Here is a 23,862-nt window from a genome sequence, read left to right on the forward strand (position 1 = left end):
AAATTTGAAACTTTAATTCCACATCTCTGAACTTTTTCCCCCACCTTACGTCGATGTGTCGTGCACACCTTCGTTAGTCAACGAAGGGAAGAAGTTCACTGACTTAAAAGCCCCTACAACAACAAAATAAATATGGTAAATAATGAGAAGATATACAGTAAAGATTAATTTATTGCATGCCTTACAACTTTTTCAATCTTGATTAAATACCATACTATAAAAGAAAAGTGCAAACAACATACTATAAAAGCTTCACGAATTAGATATGATAATATCAGCATGAAGTTACAGTAGTAGTTAAAATGATAACAAAAGCTGACTTAGAATAAGTTCAAAGGTGAAAGGAAAAGGTAGGGTACTGTTAGAATATGAACATATTTTTGTTGGTGTGGTTTTTTGTTAGGTGAAGGTGGGATCAAATAGCATGACCCCATGCTGTGTAATCTTTAAGCCACATTCTAAACCCTAATCTTTATAACTAATTAAAGTAATTTAGTTTTGTTTTGCTCTAACACTAAGTCAGTTATTATTGGAGACTTTAAAAGTTAAGACTATTAAAAGATTTATACTTACTTTTGGTAGTGTCAAATGCCTTATTAATAGTCTTAATAACTATGCAAGTCTAGCAGAAAAAAGGGTTTTTTTGTCAATCTTAAATATCTAAGAAATTTTTAACATATATCATATATCATATTATAGTAGACAAATTGGACAAAGTTCTACGTAAACAAAAGATTTAAAGGAAGAATAATAAGATTGTAGGCCATAGAGTAGTTCATGAATAACTCAAACTCTTTTTATTTTCTGTTTAAAAGAGTCACTTTTGAGTTTTATTTATTCATGAAAATGACTCCTTTAAACAAAAAATAAAAAGAGTTTGAGTTGTTCATGAACTGTTGGATTGCTTTGCAATCTTATTTTTTCTCTTTTAAATCTGTGGACAATCAACATACTATTTTGAAAGATCTTGCATAGATGGCAACCTATGCATGAGTTTAAAAGTTGAAATTTATGATATTTATGGTGGAAAATAATGCTTAGATAATTCACAACATGTGTTTATTTATTTCAATGTAAAAGCTAAACACATAATTTATATCACAATTTCTAGCATGTGATTATTAAAAGATTCATATAAAAGATGCAAAACATACATACAGTACATAACATCAAATTATATTTAAAATATTTTACTAGTCTTATTTATTGTTTTATAAAAAAAATACCTTTTGCATGTCGCTCATGATGGTTCATCCCATTCCATCTTCAATACCCAAATCAACACATAATAACTCCAAAAACCATTCTAATGGTCTTTGTTCTTGACACCACTGGCCATTGCCCATGCAATAAGGAACATTTGGTTGTTCCCATCTCAGCCCATAGCAACCAAAAGTTGTCCTTTCTCTAAACCCTTCAAGAAACAACTATCCAATCCAAATATACGTTTGCAACCTTCTAAAAAATTATTCCCCAATGCCCCGAAGTAGATATACATTTGATGGAAAACTACTGCCTCATTTGATGTAGACCTATCCACCTCTATTTAATTATTGACCCTTTATTTGTCTCTAAAAGCTCATTAGCATACTATCTTAATCTTCTAAACTCCTTTACATAATTATCTCGTATTTCCTTTATCACTTTCAACTTGACTCTTTTACCCTTTGTCAGACCAATTGCCACACTTAACTGTTTTCTCACCAACACTCTAATTTGTTTTGCCTTTAGGAATGGCATCTTGATAATACCATCTTTCAACTTCTTAGCCAAAACCCTTGCTATCACTCTTTTGTTTTTAATTATGGCAGACAATTATGTGTTCTGAGATAGGTTTTCACTTTCAAGGAGTTATCATTCTTGTGCTTTGAAGCTAGTATCTCCCATCACAATCAATTCCAGCACACATTTAGCTCTAACTCTGACCTTGTCATTTTTCTTGAATATGAAAGAAAACTGCTTAGCCATACCATACTCACACAAAACAACTTTGAAGTATCTCGGATCCTTGAAAGATTGACCCATAAAGAAGTCCGATATTGACTGATCCGAAATACAGAACCTCCCACTCAACCTGACCTTTGTGCCACATCAACTTCAGACCTAAAGCTTGTAAAAATATAACTCTTTGGGTCACTTGAGTCAATATAATCACTATAATGTTTTTCCTTTAATGGTCCAACAATTAGGCCTCCATTATTTCTAGCAACTTCAGATAGGCCTTCAACAACTTCAAAAAAGCCACTAGTAGCTTCAAATTGACCTTGAACAACTTCATATAGGCCCTTAACAGCTTAAAATGGGCCTCTAGTAGTTTCAGATAGGCCACCAGTAACTTTAAATTTGCCTCTAGTAGCTTTAGATGGGCCTGTAATTGCTGATTCAGATGGCCCTTCCTCATCTAATTCCTCTGATGCAAAAGCCAGCAACCTATCTCTGCTTGCCTTACATTCTCTTATTTTCTCCCTAGCCATTACCAACTCATCTTCCTCTTCATCACTTAACCATGTTGTTTCAAAATACTCTTCATTTAAACCTTCTTCATCTCCAAGTTCATTATTTGATGATAGAAACTCTATATCCTCATTAAGTGCTTTAGACATTAGAGTACCCTATTGAGTATTTTCCCCATGCTTAACATAAATAGAAAGAAAACCCTTTTCTTTAAGTAATCCACACAAACCAGACACACTTTTATCATCTAAAATTGCTCTTAAACGATGCCCATCTTTATAATATAACCCTTTTATTAATCCTATATCATATTTTAAAGCATTTACCATTTGTAATAAAGTCCAATAACAAATGGTATCAATATCCGGTACATCAACCATCATTCTCTTCCCACTCCTATATGCAAACTTAGGTTCATGAACTAAGATCCCCCCATGATGAAAGCATATTTGAAAGTAATTGTTATTTGCACGATGAAATTTGGAGACTCAATCAACATACATTAAAACAAATACAAATCTAGTATGTGACCATGAATTGAACATTAAAATTGTATGTGCCATTAATTGTGTGGAGAATAGAATGTTGAGTAATAATGCGAAAAAAAGTTAATCAAAATAATAGACATAGGAATATACTATAGGTCAACAATATATAGACTTAGGCATGGCCAATTAAAAGCTACAAGGAAACAGATCTAAACAAATACTACATATTTAAGTGCCATGAAGTTTAGAAAAAAAAAACTTGTGTTATAAACATCACACTAACTAAAAGTCCTCTTAATTCATCATATCAGAAACACTTAACAAGAATATACAAAGATGAGAAACCAACATGGCATGCAAGCTATGAATCGAGAGAACACGGCTCTAAAACTAAAAACTCTTTTTTAATATTTGGCATAGAAAGTACTGTCATATATCAATAAAGGTCCAAGACAATTTAAATGCATTATTGAGAAATATTTAAATATTAACTAAATGATTGAGGCTTCATATTATATTATTTTTGTACTTTTCTCAATTGAACAGAACTTAATTAAATTGAATTCTATATTATTTGATTTAGTGAATTCAATCAATTTTATTCTAATCACATCCTCATATGTCAATTTCATTTACTAGTATGTTTAGAGGGCCATATTATAATGTTTTTTACACACTTTGAAATATTGCTATCAGATATGTGTTCAAAATGAATAATTTATTATCAACAACATCATACTCCTCTTTATGTGCCTTAACCACCTTAAAGTACCCATGTAAAGTCATCTAATTTGCCAAAGTTGGAAACTGAATCAAGGAGAATCTTGGTGCATTACTTTTTTCTATATTTTGTTTGTCTTATCAACTACATCAATAACAATAACAAATTAAAAAAACAAGCCAAATCAGCATACATTAAAAACACAACCTGATGCTATAAATAAACACATCAACAACAATAAAAAATGAAACAACAAACTCAATTTTAGTCAACATTAAAAATAGAGCCTAATACTATTTATTATCAACAAAATGAATTTATACCTCACTCTTCCAAATAGCAGCCTTTTCCTTTTCCCTTTTTTCTCTCGATTTTCTTCTCTCTCCCGAGACTCACCCATCAGCTTTCAAGTGTCCTTAAATTCAAGCTTACAAGCTTTCAGGCTTTAGGCTTGAAAGCTTTCAAGGTTAGTCGGTTAAGCTTGGAATCTTTCAAGGTTTGTTTGTTTTAGGTTGGGTTTCAACCTTTTAAGTGGGCTAGTTGGTTTCAAAGTTTCTCGAATTTTCACTCTTAATTTAGTGTTTAGGCTGGGTTTAAAGTTTAGGTTTAATGTTTAGGCTAGGTTTCAATCTCGGTTTAGTGTTTAGGTTGGGCTTCACTCTCGATTTATTGTTCTCTCTTTATTTTAGATGGTCAAAATTTCAAAGGTTAGCACTCTGGCGAGGATAACAGTAGGTTTAAGGTTTAGCCACTGTTTAAGAATAATTATGAGGGTAAGGAGACATGAACCATAAAAGACAAACATCACCTCCCACACCATTTGACCCAAAATGCCACGTGATATTTCTTTTATTAGCATAATATATTTTTTCATTCAATTTCGTCCTCATACATTGAAGTTTTATTCACATTAGTCCTTATACTGTCAATTTTTCCCCACTTTAGTTGTTTTGCTTTTTTGGGTGGAAAAATTTTTTTCTTTCTATTTGCCACATGTAGTGCCACGTGACACTACCATGCCTAGTTTGACCGAATGACATGACATTACCATGCCATCGATTAGCCATACATACATTGCCATATCAGCGCCTTGTTAGTGTTGCCGTTATCACTTTTAACGATAAAAATGAATGTCGTTAGAGAAATAGATTAAATTAGAGAAATTTTTAAAATTAATTGATTAAATTATTTTAATTTTAAATAAAAAGCTTAAATTAAACAAAATAAAAGAATGCGGGGACTGTTAAGATCATTTAACCGTTTATTGTGACTTAAGCGTACTATTTTTTATTTTCTTCTAAATGAAAAAAAAATCAGATACTATGCAAGTGAAACGAAAGCTATTTTATTCCTAAAAGAGGTTTGATGGACAGAGGCGCTGGGATTGGGAGATGAATCCCTCGGGGTCAGAAGCAAAAGGAAAGGCGACAAATACACTGAGCCAGGAAGGGGAGGAAGAAGAAGAGAGAGGAAGCCTCGACAGCTTTCTAAAATGGGCAGCAGGGCTTGGCGTATCAGATTCTCCAAATCCTAGCTCATATTCCTGTCTGGGCCATTCTCTCGGCGTCGCTTACTTCCCCGACGCTGGCGGAAGAGGTCTGGCTGCTGTGCGTGATATTACAAGGGGAGAATCGCTTCTTAAAGTTCCAAAATCTGCCTTAATCACAACTCACTCTCTTTTGAAAGACGAGAGATTGTCTACTGAGCTCAAAGCCCATCCATCTCTGTCTCCTGTCCAGGTTTGAACCTATCCCTTTTTTTTTGAATGTTTATTCTTTGCAATTCAACCAAACAGTAAAAGAAGGAACTGCTAATAAATTTAGTGTTCACTGCGATGCAGGTATTGACCGTCTGTTTTTTATATGAGATGAGTAAAGGAAAGGCTTCACCCTGGCACCCTTACTTGCTGCACTTGCCCCGTAGTTATGGTATACTCGCGGCTTTCGGTGAATTTGAAAAGCAAGCCCTGCAAGTTCTGTGTCTGATTATAAGTGTTTCGGTTATGTTTTTGTTTACGTAAGTTCAGTTGTATGTTTTTCTAACCTTACAGAGTATCTTAGGTGGATTATGCCATCTGGGCTGCGCAGAAAGCTTTGTCAAAAGCTGAATATGAGTGGAAAGAAGCCACTCCTTTGATGAAGGAACTTAAGCTTAAGCCTCAATTTCTCACTTTTAGGGCTTGGATTTGGGCTACTGGAACTGTGAGAATATTTAGCCTTCTCTGTTTTCATCTTTATGTTGGATAACTTTAGCTTAAACCTATGTGCACATTTGCACACATTCACATGCATACAAACAAATGACTGAGTATACAAGCATACATAGGTTTTTATATTATTCTCTCATGTCTTTACATAACGTTGCTACACATAACACATACAATTGTGTTGTCTCGTGCTGGTGCATAACTGCTTTGTTTGTTGATGGAGTGAATTATAGTCTTATATTCAGTCAGGTTTTGCTTTTTTTCCTTTCCCATATCACTATACTTAAATGATAAAAACTTTTTACATCTGTTTATGTTGAAGATCTCCTCTAGGACATTACATATACCTTGGGATGAAGCTGGCTGCTTATGTCCTGTGGGAGACTTATTTAATTATGCTGCACCTGGTGAAGATCTGAATGGCTTTGAAAATGTAGATAATTTGCAAAATGGGTATGCCCTAGATGACTTGGATACACAACATTCACAGAGATTAACTGATGGTGCATTTGAGGAAGATGCAGCTGCGTATTGCTTCTATGCTAAAACAAACTATAAAAAGGGGGAGCAGGTATCATGATATTCTTACGTTTAACTCACATGAACAAGTAAACTATCATTTGTTCAATCAATTCCATTCTTGTTCATGTTTACTTTCATTATTCTTGTTCTTAGTCGGTGTATTGGGGGAAATATTATGAGGCATCTTTTTATAATTGTTTTCAGTAATCCATTGTTCCGATGCCTAACAACATGACAGGCATGATTGAACTAACACTGATATGAGAAATTTAGAATGATGATCAGTTTGTTAACTATTAAGTTTATCAAGTTGCATTGTTCATGTAACTTTTTTCCTTGAAAATGTGTTTACCTTGAAGCACTTAACATTTTCTTTTGTTTCTTTTTTTCCTAGACAAATGAAAATTTTATTTGCAATAAATTATCAAAGATAAGTACAGCACTGAGCATCTGTATCTTCAACACATACAACTCATTTGGAAATTCTTTAAGATGTTCAATTATATTCTTCTCTGTAGTACATTACTTAGAGCAACGATTACATGTGTCATAGCACAGCAATCAAAAGAACCTATCAACTTTTACCGCTCAGCAATCAGCTCCTTGACTATCCATACTTTGACTTGATTTGTCTGCTGCAAAATTGTATTGCATTTCGGAATCAATTGCTATGATGATCTTTCCATCCCTTTGTCTTTAGCAAGCTGCAAGGGCATTTTAATAGCATCTTGATAGCTTTTCAGATTCACAGACAACTGAAGGCTGGTTGGCACCGGCATAACAAGAATGCCCTTGCCTTATAAGTTCCAATATTTCCATCTGAACCTCCTCTAGGATTAGCCATAGAACTGTCAGTTTTAAACTGATCAAACCTTGTAGGAGGTCTGCTCATCTACAAATCCTAAGCTGCTTGCTAAAATAACAAAAAGACAATTAACAGTAAAAAAGTATTAGTGATTACTTTTTTATTTCATTCATGAAAATTAAAAAACAAAAAACAAAATAAAGAAACCAAAAAAAAAAAAAAAGAAACAAAGAGCAAGAGAGAGAGAGAGAGAGGTCGGGGTGAGGGAGGGTGGCAACTTATTAGGTCAGAGTCGGCTGTTTGGTGTTCTCCTTTCCTTGCTGTTTTCCCTCTTACCCATCTTGAAACAGTCAAAATCACAACTCAAGACCCATACCCATCTCCCTAGAGATGAATCTGAAATGTCTAATTTTGTCAGTAAACGTGAAACTACGAGTTGGCTGAATGAGTAAAAAGTTTAGTGCTTATAATCATGAAGAATTATTAGAGGGTCGAACACTTTATGTAATAAAAAATGTGGGCTGAAGATGACTTGGTCTCTCCTATTAAAAACAAGAAAATTTGAGAATTATATCTCTTGGTATGATTATTTCACATGATGGATTCCTTTTTTTTTTTTTATGTGAGTTAGTATGCCTATGCATTGCTTAATTGTGCAGGACATTTTTTTTTTATCTGTTGAAAGAATTCCTTTGATGGCTTGTGTGATAGCATAGTTTGGATGGTTTTCCGGAGTTTCAAACTTGATTAGCTAAAGTTAGAGACTCTTGCCCAACTATATCTCCTTTTTCTCAGTGAAACACATTTCCAACTCATTTTCTCTTTCTTTGTTTGTGTGTGTGGGTTTTGTTTTTTTAAATTTTATTTTATGTTTTTACTGAATAAAATTAAAAATAATTCATTTTTATTGAATTAAACAGAAACTTCCTAATGGTGTTAACAAGTTTACTCAGCTGCATATTTTATAAAAGTATGAGGTCTTAATTTTTTGAAATAGAATAATATGGACTAAATTGCATGTTTCCTTACAGTAGAGGGACCGATCAGGTATGTTAACCAAATTCTTCCTAGACACCACATCTTGCCACCACTTTTGTCCCTTTCACAAACAAAATTCAACAAATGCTTAAAATAAGCAATAGTTTATTCTTAGTTTGACCTTCTGTAATCTTTAGTCCAAGTATCATCATATAAAGTGTTATTTAATTTTCCCTAGTTCATGTGAGGGAGAATCAAGTTCAGTTATTCCAAGTTCAGTTACGTATGGGGTTTGTTACAGCTTTATATTCATATTGGGCTTCTCCACCTGTTGGCAATTGATTTTTGGTTTAACATAAGCATTAATGAATGCTTTAGCCTTTGTTTTTCAATATCAGATTAGAACCAGAAATTAAATAAGTCATAATGACCTGTTTCTTGTCTCAATTTTGTCAGTTGTTTGATGATTGAATGACTGCTGAATTGAATGTACAACATTTTGATTCTAGTTTATCTACTAGACAGATTTACTTTCATGTAGGACATTTCAGGTTGATTCTGGGGTGTGTGAGAGGGAGTCGGGGGGACTATTTCAGGTTTAAATAGATCATTTTATAATTTTATAAACTTTGACGTTTTCAAGGCATAAATTAGTCCGTATGGATGACTGTTACATGGTTTTGACGTTTGGAGTCTTCAGGCTTTCCTTAAAATTATTTTTCTTTTTGATGATTTTTCTAAACTGATAGTGGTAGTTACCTGATTGTATGTGCTGATGATACTGTTTCGTATAAGATGGTGGCAAAGCTAGAGTGGAATGAAATTAATTTCAGGTTCAAACATCAAAATACTCCAAAAATGAGATTATACTTCAACGATATCTATGATTATGAAAATTTGACGCAATAGCATTTATTTGGAAAAATGTTGAGTTGGGCATGTAAAACACAACAATCATAGTCTGCAAAATCCCATAATGATATTTAAAAAGATTGTATTTTTGATTATTGTATGTGCTGATGATACTGTTTCATATAAGATGGTAGCAAAACTAGAGCGGAATGAAATTAATTTCATGTTAAATCATCAAAATACTCCAAAAATGAGATTATGCTTGAACAGTATCTATGATGATGAAAATTTGACACAATAGCATTCATTTGGAAAAATGTTGAGTTGGGTATGTAAAACACAACAATCATAGTGTGCAACTCTCGCATAATGATATTTTGAAAAACGTTTTTTTTATTTATTGTAACTAAATATATATGTGTTTCATTTTGTTTACTTTCCCCTTCAGTCATGTTTGCAATTAAGGTAGGTCTTTTAACCATGTGAGTCCTCTCTATTTTTTTAGGAAAAACTAAATTTCATCATATTTGTTTCTTGAAAGGCACAAAAGTTGTCGTCAAAGCAAGTTATGTCTGGTTAAGCACTTTGCATGCAACATCTTGGCATTACAGCCCTCCGCCCTCATAGGCTATGTATGGCAACGGGGGGCTTGAGTGTGGTTTTCAGTTGCCTCCCTCAGTTTGTTTTACTCTTTTTAAGCCTTCTATTATGAAGTAAAGAAAATTCTCCTACTTTTCTTATGGTTTTGTTTGGTTGTTCTGTTACTATTTTTTTTTTTTTGCTGAAAGCAAATTATTTTTTTCGATATGAAAGAAAATATTGAAGAATTAGTACTTAGAAATTTAATTTTATGAATAATGAAATTCTTGATTTTACTTTTATGTAGACCGACTATATTTGAATAGGTTTTTTGTTTAAATATTTAGTCACTTTAAGTGAATATGATTTTGTTTCTTAATATTTGCCTTTGCTGTCAACTTTGCTGATGTGGTAAAGCCATACTGATTAAGATTTTGTAGTAAGTATATTAGGATTTAAAAAGTTTTACCAAATAATGATTTAAAAAGGAGTATTAGAAACAATATTTTTCCTTAATGAAGGGCCAGTGAGCAACCAAAATTTACTGCCATCCTGTTCCTGCTTTTGGGAGCAGAAAACTTGCTTTGCATCTTTCTCTCTCTCTCTCTCTCTCATCCCAGCTTTGTCCCAATTTTGTCACCAAAACCATACTTATTAATGGCATAGCTTGTTGGGTTGATTGGCTTTTGCCATCCGCATGGTAAGGCAGAACTGTTTGGGTTTGTTGGGTTTTGCCATGCATATGGCAAGGGCTACATCAACAGGGCATTCCTGTTAGGTGCTTAGCTGAGCACTTCACTCCAGTTGAAGCATTGAGCACTTAGCTGAGAATGTGCATGCAATATTGCATTGTAGTCTTTCAACAATGTACTTGTACAGGCAACTTTCAAGTAAAATGTTTTGTTTGTTATGATGTAAGTATTCAAGTAAGCCATAACATATAATATAAGGTTGCTTGGTGTCAGAAGCAAGTTAACTTGCCTTTTATGTGTGAGAGAAGGTTTTTTTAAACATGAAATTAACAAGTGCCAGAATTTCATTTTTTCTTCTTAAGCATGTGGATAATGCCTTTAATAGTGTGAACTATTTTTATTGGTTAGGTAAGTAATTGAAGTGTCAATTATTTCATGTAGGTTCTCTTGAGTTATGGAACATATACAAATTTGGAGCTTCTTGAATACTATGGGTTTCTTTTAGAGGATAATCCAAATGAGAAGGTTTTTATTCCATTGGAGCCTGACATACGTTCCTCTAGTTCTTGGCCGAAGGATTCGCTATACATCCATCAAAATGGGAGGCCATCATTTGCTTTGATGGCTGCTTTGCGTGTATGGGCAACTCCACCATATCAACGGAAATCTATCAGACATCTAGCTTATTCAGGATCTCAGCTGTCACAGGACAATGAAATATCTGTCATGACATGGATAGCTAAGAAATGCCATGCTACATTGAAGTCTATGCCAACATCAATTGAAGATGACAACTTGTTGCTTTCTTTCATTGACAAAATCCAGGAGTTTGATAACCTGTGGGAGTGGGGAAAGGCGATGCCTGCTTTTGGAGGTGAGTTTTGCAATCTTTTGCAAGCGACTAACCTGAAAAGAAACAATGAGTCATTTGCATCTCGGAGGGCTAAAATGTTGATAGATAGGTGGAAATTAGCAGTCCATTGGAGGCTTATTTATAAAAAGGTTCTTGTTGATTGCATTTCATATTGTACTGACATAATCAATTCTCTATCTAGTAGGAATGATTAAATTTTGTGAGCTAAATAATAAAGCATTTCACCTGTCACTATACACGGTTTTGTTGGTTAAAATGTATTTTGGGGCTTAAAAAGTTTGATAAAAAAAAAAAAAAACCGGACTAAAGTGTAGCCATATGATTTTTTCTCAAAACTCCTTCGGCTTAATCTTTACTAGTGCAGCTTGCAGATAAGGTCTGAAATTTAGAGCTGAAAATTCATAGGATTTTTCATATGTTTAGCAATACAAGTTTTTGTAATATCTGATAATTTCTCGTATATGATTTGCACGCATATTTGCTCTTGCTTTTTTCTTGGCACCCAAAACTCAACCACAAAAGACTTGCAAATTTTTGTACAAATTCTTTAACCCGTAAGAGCCCTCTTTAGAGCGGATTGTCAACGACTCTTTCAAGCGTCATGTGATTTTTCTTCCCCATTTTGCTTTCTGATTGAATTCAAGGAAAGATTGTGCATTTGGAGATAATAAAAGACTTAACTGAAGTCAAATTTACTATTAACCAATCCAAATTGTCCATTTTGCATGATCGAACAAATACCCATGTGTGACATTTTTGTTTCTGAAAATTTACACTTAAATTTATTTGAAGGCCACCTCCTTTATCACTGATGATGCTGCTTCTACTTATTTTTGTCTTCAGATGCTGATAACTCCCTTTGTCTTTAAACAAGGTGTCCCAGCTAAAAATAAGTATTGAGGATCAAGTTATAATACAACGAAATTTTAAAATTTTTTTTCTTAAGCAGAATCATATTTTGATTATTTAGCATTAATAAAACCTAATTGAAAGATAACAATCATTATACTGGTTAACTTTACAATTGATCTTTGATGAAGTTAAAAAACCCCTTGAAATGTTTGATTGAAATGGTCAAGTGTTTCCTCAAGAAAATGGTTCAAAAGCAACTCAAAATCTGGTTTTTAAGTTATTAGTATAGATGTATTTGAATTAGGTATCGTTACTTTATGCAAATCAAGCAACAAGTATCGATACTCTTGAACGAAGTAATGATACCTTATTGGTAGTAAATAAAAAATTCAGAGTGCTGAAATGAAAATATCAATACCTGCTTTGAAAGGTATCGATTCATTTCAACCTGAAAGCAAAAATTCCCAAGCAGGGTTTAAGTATCAATACCTTCCATGATAAGTATCAATACATTTAAACAAGAGAGCAAAAACTCCAAAACAGGGGAGCAAGTATAAATAATTTCCATGTGTTAGTGTAGTAAGTTCAATATAATAAAGACCAAGAGGGAGGTGAATTGGACCCTTACAAATACCTTTTCACGAGATCAAGCAATAGCACTCATAATAGTTTTTAACGAGCTCAACCACAAACTCTCACAATGATTTTTAACAAGCTCAACCACAAACCCTCACTAACTTTTCAATGTTAAGTTAGAATTTTTACAAAAATGTTTACAAATGGGTAGCAATAAATGCCTCTCTAAGTTTGATGAGCTAGTGTTTAAGCTTACAATAAAATGGGGATAAGAATATTAGCTCAAGGAACAAAAAAGTCTTGCTTTGAGTGCTTGAATGTTTGAAAGAATACTTAAAAGATGAGTGTAAGAGAAAAAAGAAGATCTTGAAGCTTTTCTAGGGTTTGAGTGCCTTTGTGTGTCTTCTCTTACTTCAAAATGAGTGCAAGGCTTCCTTTTATAGTCACAAGTGATGATAGAGTCATTAGATACAAGTTTGATTCAAATTTGACTGTTGCTAAGCCTTTGGGGTCGGCTATAGAGCTTCTACAGTCAACTATGTTCTTCAAAATTTCAAATTAAGGCTTCTATAGTAGAATACAAGTGTCATCTAGTTGATTCACTTCCAGAAAGCTTGTGATTTTGAGATCAAAACTTGGAGGGTCAATTGGGAGTCTCCTAGTGTTGACTAGGGCTTCCAAAAATCATCATTCTTTCGTGCTCTTTGCCTCAAGGTTGACTGAACCCTTTATAAGGTTGACTGGTGATAACTCTATTACATAGAATTATTTTGCTGCATTTTGGGAACTAAAATAGCTAAGTCCTTGAGTTTTAGATTTGGAATTAAGTAGTTTTATTTGTTGTTCAATTTTCTACTCATGCAAGTGCATGTATTACAAAGATAATATAGAGATGAGTAGAGTGTCAATCCCACAGAGAATTAAATTAATCCTTATTGTCAACTACTAAAATTAATACACCTTAATTTTATCTAAACAATTAAAATTAAATTAGTACTAGATAAGTTTATGCCAACACAAATTTCAAATTAGGACTAGATTTTCATAGGTTTACTTTTCATCTCTCTCTCCACTAATATAGACTAATATAAAGTTAAGGATTATTAGGACTTTATAAAGCTTGTAATGTATGGCTAGGGTTAAGGTATGATAAAGGATATTAATGTAGCTCAAATCACCGTAAGCATATAATTATTCTAGGACTTTATAAAGCTTTATTTTCCTTCTAGTACATTTTTTCTTTCACATTTGAACTTTTCTTTCATTCAACACACATTTTTATTTCACAATTTCACACCCACAAACTTATTTTCTTTATATTGTAGGTAGTGGGGTTATTTTTCATATTTTGACTTTTTTTTTCTTTTTTTTTTCACATCAGCATCACTTTTCCACCTTTTTCAACATTTAGCTCAATTTATATTTCCTAAAACAATATACATGCTTAGGAGTGAGGGTTGTAAAATTAGAAATTTTATTTTAAGACTAGGCTCAATATTATGTAGTTAAACAAAGAAAAGGGAAAATGGGCTCAAAAGGGGTATACTAGGGATAAAAATTTAACAAGGTTGGGTATACTAGGGATAAAAATTTAACAAGGTTGGCCTTTTAGGTTCAAATGGTTCAAAAATGGCCTAAATCATCTCCATAACAAAGTATTGCCTATGGTTTCGCCTCGACAGAAAATCAAGCAAATTCTAGAATTCACGACATAATATAAAATTTACATTAAAATAAATCTTTTCTAGATATTCAGAATAATTTAAAGTAAAAGGTACAGTACTCAAAATTATGGAAATCGCATCCTAACAATAATACTTAACAAAAAATTTAGCATGAATCCAAACAAAACCTTAATCACCAAAGGTTAAAAATTCAAGACAACTAGTTATCATCATTGGATAAAAAACATTGAAAAAAATTGACACAGCTTTACTCTAGATTTCTAAGGTTCACATAAATAATAAATTCATTTACCAACTAATTCTAAATTATTTATAAAAATAAATACACATGTAAATAAAATTAAATCTAAAATTTTCACAAAATATTTACCATTAGAAAAAGAAATTCACCCCCCCCAAACTTAAACTAAATATTGTCCTTAATGTTAAAAAAAATAAAAGAAACGTAAAGAATATTCCCCTGAAGGTTGGATGAATCTTGGAGAAGTGCTAGCCCTCATTTTCGCTATTTTCATCTACCTCATTCTCACATTTTAGGAGGAAAAATCTTTCTAATTACAAAAAGAAAATAAATAAAAGTTAATGTAAAAATAAATAAATAAAATACAAATAACTAAAAAGAAATGAGGGGTTTTATTAGGTAATAGGTGGTTCAAATAAAAAAAAAAAGGATTGGGTTTGGTTAGTGGGTATTAGGCTGTCCAAATAAAGAAAAAGGGAGAAATTGGGCTTGGTTAGTGGGTTGCCTAATGTTGGCAGCCCAATGGAGGCTAATGGGCAGTAGGCAGCCCATAGAAGAGGTTATGGTAAGTGGGCAGCTCAATGTTGGCAGCCTACAATAGGAGGGGGCCACTGCCTACCTCTAAGGGGAGTTGTGGCCCACGGTCAGGAAGCTCGTAAGGGCATGGCCTTGTTGTGGGAGGGCCATGGTCGGTGCTTTAGCAATCTGCTGGTTTTTTTTTTATTTTGTTAATTGAGCCTCGGCTTCGAGCCTACTGTGTTGGCTCCATTAGTTTTTGATGATAATAAAACATTCTCACTCATTTATGTCTAACTTTACTACTTGAGTGTGTACGACAAATATTTACGTTATTAATAAATTAATCACTTAAAAGCAAAAATCAAAACTCATAAAAATAAGGAGCTACAATTGAGCCGCAAAATAGAAGCCTATTAGTCGGATAACTAAGGGAGTTAGTAAACTAAAATTCAAAAATGAAGTTGGCCGGTCCAGAAACAGAAAAGACTTAGTCAACTAAGAAGCATCATTAGTCGACTAAGTGCTCACTATCAGAAACTTCAATAAGAAAATAGAAAAGACTTAGTCGATCAAGGAGCATGGTTAGTCGACTAAGTGCTCATTGCCACAAACTGGGAGTAGAAGACAGAAAAGACTTAGTCGACTAAGAAGTATGTTAGTCAACTAAGAGCACACGGTCTAAAAATTTAAATTTGAATGCTAAAAGACAGATTAATGGCTAGAATTGTCTCCCAACTATTTCTAACGGTCACTAACTTTCAAACATCTAGCAGAGTTGTTTTTTCAAGCATATAAGGCACTCTTAATGGCTAAGAAATATAAGAGATGCTTCTAACATAAAAAAGAGCTCAAAAGTAGCAAAAACTCTATCCATGCTTCCTGCATTTCACTCCAATCCTTGTAATAGAGTTAAGGACTTCATCTTGTACCATTCAGATCAGGTTAGTGATCATAGGTATTTCTTTATTTCTGTTCTCTTTGATTACTTAGAGTGTGTCAGTCACTCTAAGTGGATTGATCAAGCTTGGTTTAGCTTGATTGAGTGCATAGGTTCTAACTCAGCATAGGAAAAGTTAGTTTTGGATTTTGGTTGATCCAGAGAAAAACCATTGTTAAAGTTTGTGGCTGAGCTTGTGAAAAGTCATCGTAAAAGCTTGGTGGAAACTTGAGAATTTCACCATTTATAGTGATTTGATTTGGAAAATCCTTGGTTGGAAGATCAAGGTAGTGGATGTAGATCTTTGACCGAACCATTAAAAATCTTTGTGTATTATTTACCCTATTTTATTTTTCATTTCATTCTTTGTTAAATCATTCCCTCGTCTTGCATTTAACTTCTCATCATTTATCTTTAACTTACTCTTAATTAGAAGTCAATCTAAGTGAAAGCCAAAAAGTGTGATTCACCTTTCTCTAGCAGATTTATTTGGGATCAACAACTGGTATTAGAGCTAGATCCCTCATTCTTAGGGCTTAACATCCTAAGGGAGATAGAAATAGCTCTTCAAAAATCTATAATTGTTGAGAGACAGTCCACAAAAAAATCACCTTTGTTTGATGGATCGAACTACCCTTATTGGAGCACTAGAATGTCAATCTATATAAGGGCAATAGATTATGAAATGTGAGATGCCATTACTGATGGACCCTTCATCCCCTCGACCATAAATATAGTGACCAATGAAATGATTCCTAAGCCAAGAGCTGAATAAACTGAAGTTGAAACAAAAAAGATTTAGACAAACTTTAAGGCAATAAACACTTTACATTGTGCTTTGACTCCTACTGAGTTCAACAAAGTGTCAAGCTGTACCACTATTAAATAAGTGTGGGACAAACTTAGAGTTGTCCATGAAGGGACTTCACAAGTCAAGGAGTCCACAATAGCTCTTCTAACTCACAATTATGAAATGTTTCAAATGAAACTTGGTGAAGATATCACTAGCATGCTTGATAGGTTCACTAACATTACAAATAAACTCAATCAATTAGGTAAGCCAATCCTTGAACATGAACTAGTGAAAATACTTCTTAGAAGCCTACATAAAACTTGGAAGCCAAAAGCGTATGCCATTAGAGAAACTAAGGATTTAAATGTCATCACTCTTGATGAAATATACAGGTTTCTTCTCATTCATGAGCTGAAACTTAAAGAAGAAGAAAAAAAAAACAAGAGAGAAGCAAAAGAAAAGAAGAAAAACATTACCTTAAAAGTAAGCACTTTTGAAGAATAATTGGAAAATCTGTCATGTGATGATTATATAGAATTAGCCATGGTAGCAAAAAGATTCAGAAAACTAATGGGACAAAGAGATAGAAGGTTGGCTAAGGCAAAAGAGATCACAACTCTTCATGAAAAATTAGAAATAAAAATGAATCTAACAAAAAAGAAGATGTTATCTGTATTGAGTGCAAGAAACTTGGACATTTCATATCAAAATGCCCCTTACTGAAAGAGAAAACTCTCAAAAAAATAAAAAATCAAAAAAGGCTATAGTGGCTGCAATCTGGTCTAACAGTGATGTTTCAAGTTCAGATGTTGAAGAAGAAAAAATGAAAGAAATAGCAAACCTATATCTGATGGCCAGAGATGATGAATTTGAGGTATCTTCTGCTTCTTGTGATATTTTAATTGATAAGCTTCAAGAAGAATATGAATGTCTTGATAATGAGTTTGAAAAACTTGCATCAAAATATAAAGTTTTAAAAAGAAAGACTGCATCTTTTAAGATTGATTTAGAAAAAATAAGACATGATTTCAACTTTGTTTTTGAACAAAGAAATTTTCTTCAAACTAAATTAGAACATTCAAAACGGATTGTGAAGTTCTGAAATTGGAACTTGAAAATTGAACTGAAGCATTGTAAAAGGCTATGGATGAAAACATTGCACTGAAGAGTTTGAGAAAAGAAACATCATGAAGAAACACAAATTTCAAAAGAAATGCTGATGATTTCTCATCTAGATGTTATGTTTGTGGGAGAATAGGTCATCTTTCTTATGACTGTTATAGAAGAAAAAACACTCAAAGAACAAAAATGATTTGGGTACAAAAAGGATCCTTTGCAGCAACTAATCTTCAAGGACCCATCTAGGTATGGGTACCTGTTAAGAAGAATTGAAAATTTGTCTTGTAAGTTGAGCCAAATTGAGAAGACATATGTCCAAAAGCTCAACTAAAGTAGAAGCACTATAAATCTTTGTGTATTATCTACCTTGTTTTATTTCATTTCATTCTTTGTTAAATCATTCCTTCATCCTACATTTAACTTCTTATTATTGATCTTTAACTTACCCCTAATTAGAGGTCAATCTAAGTGAGAGTCAAAAAGTGCTATTCACCCCACTCTAGCACATTTATTTGGGACCAACATAGTGAGCTGAAACTTGCGTTATTTGTTGTTCGGGAAGCCAATACTTCCCATAGTGGGAGCCAAGGCTTAACACCCTTTTAAAAAAAAATTTTTTGAATTTTTTTTGAAATTTTTTTGAAATGTACCTGTAGAAAAAAAAGTGTTAATAATTTAAAAATAAAAATAAAAATAAGTAAATAAAATAAAGTAAAGTAAGTTAGAGTACTTAAGTTGCCTATCAAGAAGCACTTTTTTATAGTCATTAACTTGACTATGGTACCCCCTTCTACACTACTTTATATGGCTCGGGACTTTCTTTATTGATCTTGATTGTTCTGGTAAGTCTACTATAAATTTGGATAACATCATAAGGATGAATCTTTACTACCTTAAAGTTGTTCCCTCAATATGGTCAAAGATTCCATGGCAAAAGATGGAATTGTGAATCAGAAAATACTTCTCATTGTCTAAACACAAAATCAAGATAGTTGGAAAGTGGTGGTGGTTTTGTCTCAAAAGTTAGCGCTTGCATTGTTGAAGGTGGTGGAATAGACTAAATCCATTTTATAGCAACTATCTGTATAGGGATATTGAGTTGCATTGAACAAATTAAAAACCACTTCCTCCTCTCCAACTCTGAAAGTTATTTTGCCATTCTTCACATCAATAATTGCTCCAGTGATAGCTAAGAAATTCTTCCCAAAATAAGAAGATTTTGAACATCATTTTCAATCTTAAGCACAATGAAGTTCACCGGAATGTATAAATGTCCAACTTTAAGCAAAACATTCTCTATAATCCCAATTGGGTGCCTGATTGTTCTGTGTACTAATTTCAAGGTAACTGTAGTAAGTTGTATCTCTTGAAATCCAAGTTTTCTAGCAATAAACAAAGGCATTATTGAAACTCTAGCACTTAAATCACATAAAGTTTCAAAAATTTTAAAACTACCCATAGTGCAAGGAATAGAAACACTCCCTGGATCTTTAAGCTTTGGTGGAAGCTTATTCTGGATTATAGTACTACACTGTTCAGTAAGTGCAATTGTCTCAAACTCTTCCAATTTTCCATTTTTGATCAGGACATCTTCCAAGAATTTAAGATAACTTGGCATTTGTTCTAAAGTTTCAACAAAAGGAATATTAATGTGCAATTTTTTAAATACCTCAAGAAATTTCTGAAATTGTTTGTCAAGTTTTTTCTTTTGAAAATGTTGAGGGAAAGGTGGTAGAGCTATGGGTGCAGATTATGATTTTTTTTTTGAATTTTTAGCAGATTTTTCAACCACAATTTTTTTTTCAGCATTTTTTCAATTTCTTTTTTAACAGATTGAATTGAAATCTCAAGATTTAATGCTTGATTACTTACCTCTTTTCCATTTCGAGGAATGATTGCCATACAATGTTTCTTACCTTCTTTTCTTGGGATGGGTTCAATATCACTTGGTAAGGTACCATGAGGTTTAGTATAAAGTGCTAGCAAGTTGGCCTACTTGTATCTCAAGATTTCTAATTGAAGCTACTTGATTTTGAATGGAGGCACTAGTCTTTATCATAATTGCATCAATCTTTGTTATGAATGCATCAGTCTTTGTCATGAATGCATCAGTCTTTGTCATGAATTGCACGAACATATCCTCCACTGAAGGCTTTTTCTCTACCATATGGGCTCTAGATAGAAATATAAGAGGAAAGTTCGACTTAGTCACTGATGAAGACCCTTGATTATTATTCCATGATAAATTAGGATGATTCCTCCAACCAGGATTATAAGTATTGGAATAGGGATTTTTTTATCGCCTATTTCCAATAAATTGACAAGACTCAGAATAGATGGGTCAATTGTCATTGGAATGTCCTTCCTCGTAAAATTTGCTTGTCATAAAGGAGTTTTGAATAGCATTAACACTTAGTTTATCTATTTTCTTTGCAAGAGAAGTCAATTGTGTAGAAACAATGTTCATCACATTTAATTCATGATTTCCAACAATTTTTCTTGTGCCCAATCTTTCATATGGCTATTTATAATTATTAGAAACTATCTCTTTGAGCAGATCATAAGCCTCATCAATAGATTTACTCATGAGTGGACCTCCAACAGTCGCATCAATGGTATTTCTAAAAGGTCCTAGCAACCATTATAAAAAGTCTAAACTTACAGCCACTTAGGTAATCCATGGCGAGGACACTTTCTTATCAAATCCTTATACCTCTCCCAAGCCTCATATAGTAATTCAGAATCAAATTGCATGAAAGAAGTGATATCATTTTGCATCTTTGCTAACTTTGCAGTTGGGAAGAATTTTGTTAAGAACTTTTGAGTCAAATCATCCCAAGTATTAATGGAACCAGCAAGAAGCAAATTTAACCAACTCTTTGTTTTATCTCTCAATGAAAAAAGGAAAAGCCTTAATCTTATGGCATCATCAGTAACACCATTAGCCTTGAATGTATCGTAGATTTTCAAAAAATTTACAATATGAGCATTCCGATCATCATTAGGCAAACCCCCAAACTGAACAACAGTCTGAATCATTTGAACAATTGATAGCTTAATTGCAAAGTTGTTAGCTTGAATAGGAGGTCTTCAGATACTAGAGTGGAGATTTTATACTTATGGGACAGCATAATTGCTCACAGGCTTGGTCTTTTCCTCTTATTGATTAGCCATTGTTGTACTTAAAGCAAAAACCTTTTTATTTTTCCTCAGAAGTCTTCAAAAAGTCTTTTCAATTTCTGGATCAAAATGAACAATTTTCAAATTTTGGGCTCTTTGCATACAATGACCAAAAATACCTAAAAAAATTAAAGAAAAAAAGTCTAGATTAAAACTAAGAATGCTTGGTATTAATATTAACAAGAAAGAAGTAAAAATCAATTCTCCAGCAACGGTGCCAAAAACTTGTTTTTCCATTTTTTACTCATGCAAGTGCACGTATCGTAAAAATAATAAAGATGAGTAGAGTGTTGATCCCACAGAGAATTGAATTAATCATTATTGTCAACTACTAAAATTAACACACCTTAATTTTATCTAAACAATTAAAATGAAAAGGAAAATTTTAAATTAATAAACTAAAAACTAAAACTAATATATCAACAAATTTTACTTCTAGTGATTAACAGGCCTAAGATTATGATATCCTTCAATACTTCATTTGAATATTGTCTTTCTCCCTTAGCTTAGTTTAATGGATTAAGTTGCTAACCTAGAATCCTAAATTATTTACAAGTCTTTGTTGAGTTTCTTATAAAAATATTTCTCTCAATTAATTTACTATATGTCTATACAAATTATATTGAAAAAAGATTCATTAAGTTTGTGCTCTAATTTTTGCTATGTATGGCTTATAGGTGTATGTCTACCCTATATGTAAATCAAACTACCTAATCAACTATGTGTATTCGATCATACGCTATTTTATTTAAGGTCTACTTAAATCTCCTTTGTCAAAGTTTAACCTAGATTTCCAATTCAATCTAATTGGTGGCCACATAATTAGAAGCATTAACAATAGAATAAAAGAAACAACCTAAATCTATTAAACATAGTTAAAAGATAGATAAATAATTCAAACTACATATTGAGTTCAACCATAATCTTAGATTAACAATTTAGTTCCCCATCAAGTCACACATTATCATCGAATAAAATTTAAACATTAAAACCAAGAGAATAAGAGAATGACAAAACGATAGAAAAAACCAAAGATTGTATTCTTGATCTCCAAATCTCCTTAAATCCTTCAAATTCCTTCAATGACTCTGAGGTTTTCTTCCCCTTTCAAGTCTTCCGAAAGGTTGTTCTTATAAGCTTTGAAGTTAAGCTTAGTTGGGTGGAGAAAGAAGTCAATTTCAGCTAGAATTTCCTCACTAGAGCATGTAAGTCGTAGCTTTGCCCAATTAATTAACATAAATCGTAATTGTTCTTGGATTATTGCAGTGTATCAACTTTAACAAGATTTTTAACCACCTTCCAAGCTGAATTGAGTGAAGTGTAGATATGAAATTGTATATTTTTCTCTTATCTTTCCAATGGTTGAAGAATCGCTTCATTTGAAGCTTGGTAGAGAAAGTTATGGCTAAAATACCGAAACATGTGCATTACAAGTTTGCACCTTGAAATTACTCTCCTTCTTCTACTAAAATTCTTCTTTCATCAAACACTTACAAAAGCACAAATAAATCAATAACAACCCCTCTTAACCACATTAACACCAAATTAACTAAGATTAGACTGACCCGTCTAAAATAACTAATTTAAAATAATTAAATAAAACTTACTAATTTTTATACATTACTACAAGAACTAAGCCAAATTACTATAAAAATTAAGCCCAAATAACTATATATCATAGAGTTATCACTTTTCTTATATCAGTTTAAATCATGTTGAATCAATCTATATTAAGTATTTTAGTTTAATTTGATGTTAAAATGCTTTAAGTTTAGTTACTGTTGGCTTAGTCTCTTATTTTTGAAGGTCCTTAGAAGGAAAACCCTTGATTGGCTATGAATTGTGCAAGTATGGATAAGTACACTCCTCGCACATGATGTAGTATTTTGAGCGTAAATTTCAATACAGAGGTTTAATTGACGTGATTTTTAAACCATTGAAAAGTTAAGAGGCAAATATACAATTTTCATCACTTTGCCCAGTTCAGCCTTGAAGTAGGAGAAAATCACGTTGCAAGTTGAAGGATTGTAGTAGATTCTGCGCAAGGCAGTGCAAAGAAGCAAGGCATGGTGCCCAAATGCTGCAAATGCCCCATACAAGGACTAGAGGCTAGAGTGCCATAGTGCTAGTGAAGGAAGACCATAGTACCCGTGAAAGATACATGCACAATACTTGAGGCTTAGAAGAGTGCGTCGCGGCACCCGCACATGTTTTTTCATTTTTGTTACTTATAAATTTTTAGAAAATAGGGTTTTTGAGGAAGTATAAAAAGGACTTTTTAGAATAGCTTTTTTGAGATTAGTCATGTTGTTCCTAATGGAGTGCTAGAGGGAGGGTGAATAACACTTTGAAAGAAATTTGATGAAAACTTTTAAGATTGAAGAACTTTTGAAGGATTTTGAAAAAAAGAGTTTAAAACTTGTAAAGGTAGAAAATCACCAAGTAAAGAGAAGGTAAAGAGAAGTGGACAAAATATAAATATTTATAGTGGCTCAGTCCCTTTAACCTATACTGACTACCTTGATCTCCCAATCAAGGATTTTCAATCTAGTTTCACTAAACTAGTGGAATTGATAGCTTTCACCAGGCTTTTACAATGTGAGCTTCTAACCCAAGCTTAAAACTCTTACGAGATTCCCTAAGCTTTCCTAAGCTTAGTCTACCTCTTAGAGTGTCTCTTACACTGTAAGTAAACAAGAAATAGAGAAAAGATGAAGTACAATTGATCACTTAGCTAATCTAAGATGTACAAAGTTAACTCAAGCATATTTTCAAAAGATGGGAGTAAA

General features: G+C 32.8%; 1 protein-coding gene and 1 non-coding gene across 2 annotated transcripts; both read left to right on the forward strand.

Annotated features, from left to right (window-relative positions):
* The first annotated feature begins 4,949 nt into the window (after window positions 1-4,949).
* On the forward strand, window positions 4,950-11,416 carry SDG40 (SET domain group 40). The gene is made up of 5 exons (XM_021442318.2): window positions 4,950-5,402; window positions 5,504-5,635; window positions 5,724-5,864; window positions 6,192-6,440; window positions 10,739-11,416. Exons 1-5 carry the CDS (start codon window positions 5,055-5,057, stop codon window positions 11,363-11,365), a joined length of 1,497 nt encoding a protein of 498 aa, XP_021297993.1. The 5' UTR covers window positions 4,950-5,054; the 3' UTR covers window positions 11,366-11,416.
* A 9,151-nt stretch (window positions 11,417-20,567) lies between these two features.
* Window positions 20,568-20,673, forward strand: LOC149526433 (small nucleolar RNA R71). The gene has a single exon (XR_016351998.1). It is a non-coding gene; the product is annotated as a small nucleolar RNA R71 (small nucleolar RNA).
* The last annotated feature ends 3,189 nt before the right edge of the window (window positions 20,674-23,862 follow it).

The sequence above is a fragment of the Theobroma umbraticum genome, unplaced genomic scaffold (assembly GCF_002168275.2).
Source record: "Theobroma umbraticum cultivar Fairchild unplaced genomic scaffold, ASM216827v3 scaffold_239.1, whole genome shotgun sequence".
NCBI lineage: Eukaryota > Viridiplantae > Streptophyta > Magnoliopsida > Malvales > Malvaceae > Theobroma > Theobroma umbraticum.

Bases quoted from the DNA above. Each gene is read 5' to 3' on its own strand.
- SDG40 (XM_021442318.2), top strand. From the start codon at position 5,055: ATGAATCCCTCGGGGTCAGAAGCAAAAGGAAAGGCGACAAATACACTG. The intron at 5,636-5,723 runs GTTCTGTGTCTG...AGAGTATCTTAG, and splicing joins TTGAAAAGCAAGCCCTGCAA to GTGGATTATGCCATCTGGGC. The intron at 5,865-6,191 runs GTGAGAATATTT...TTTATGTTGAAG, and splicing joins GGATTTGGGCTACTGGAACT to ATCTCCTCTAGGACATTACA.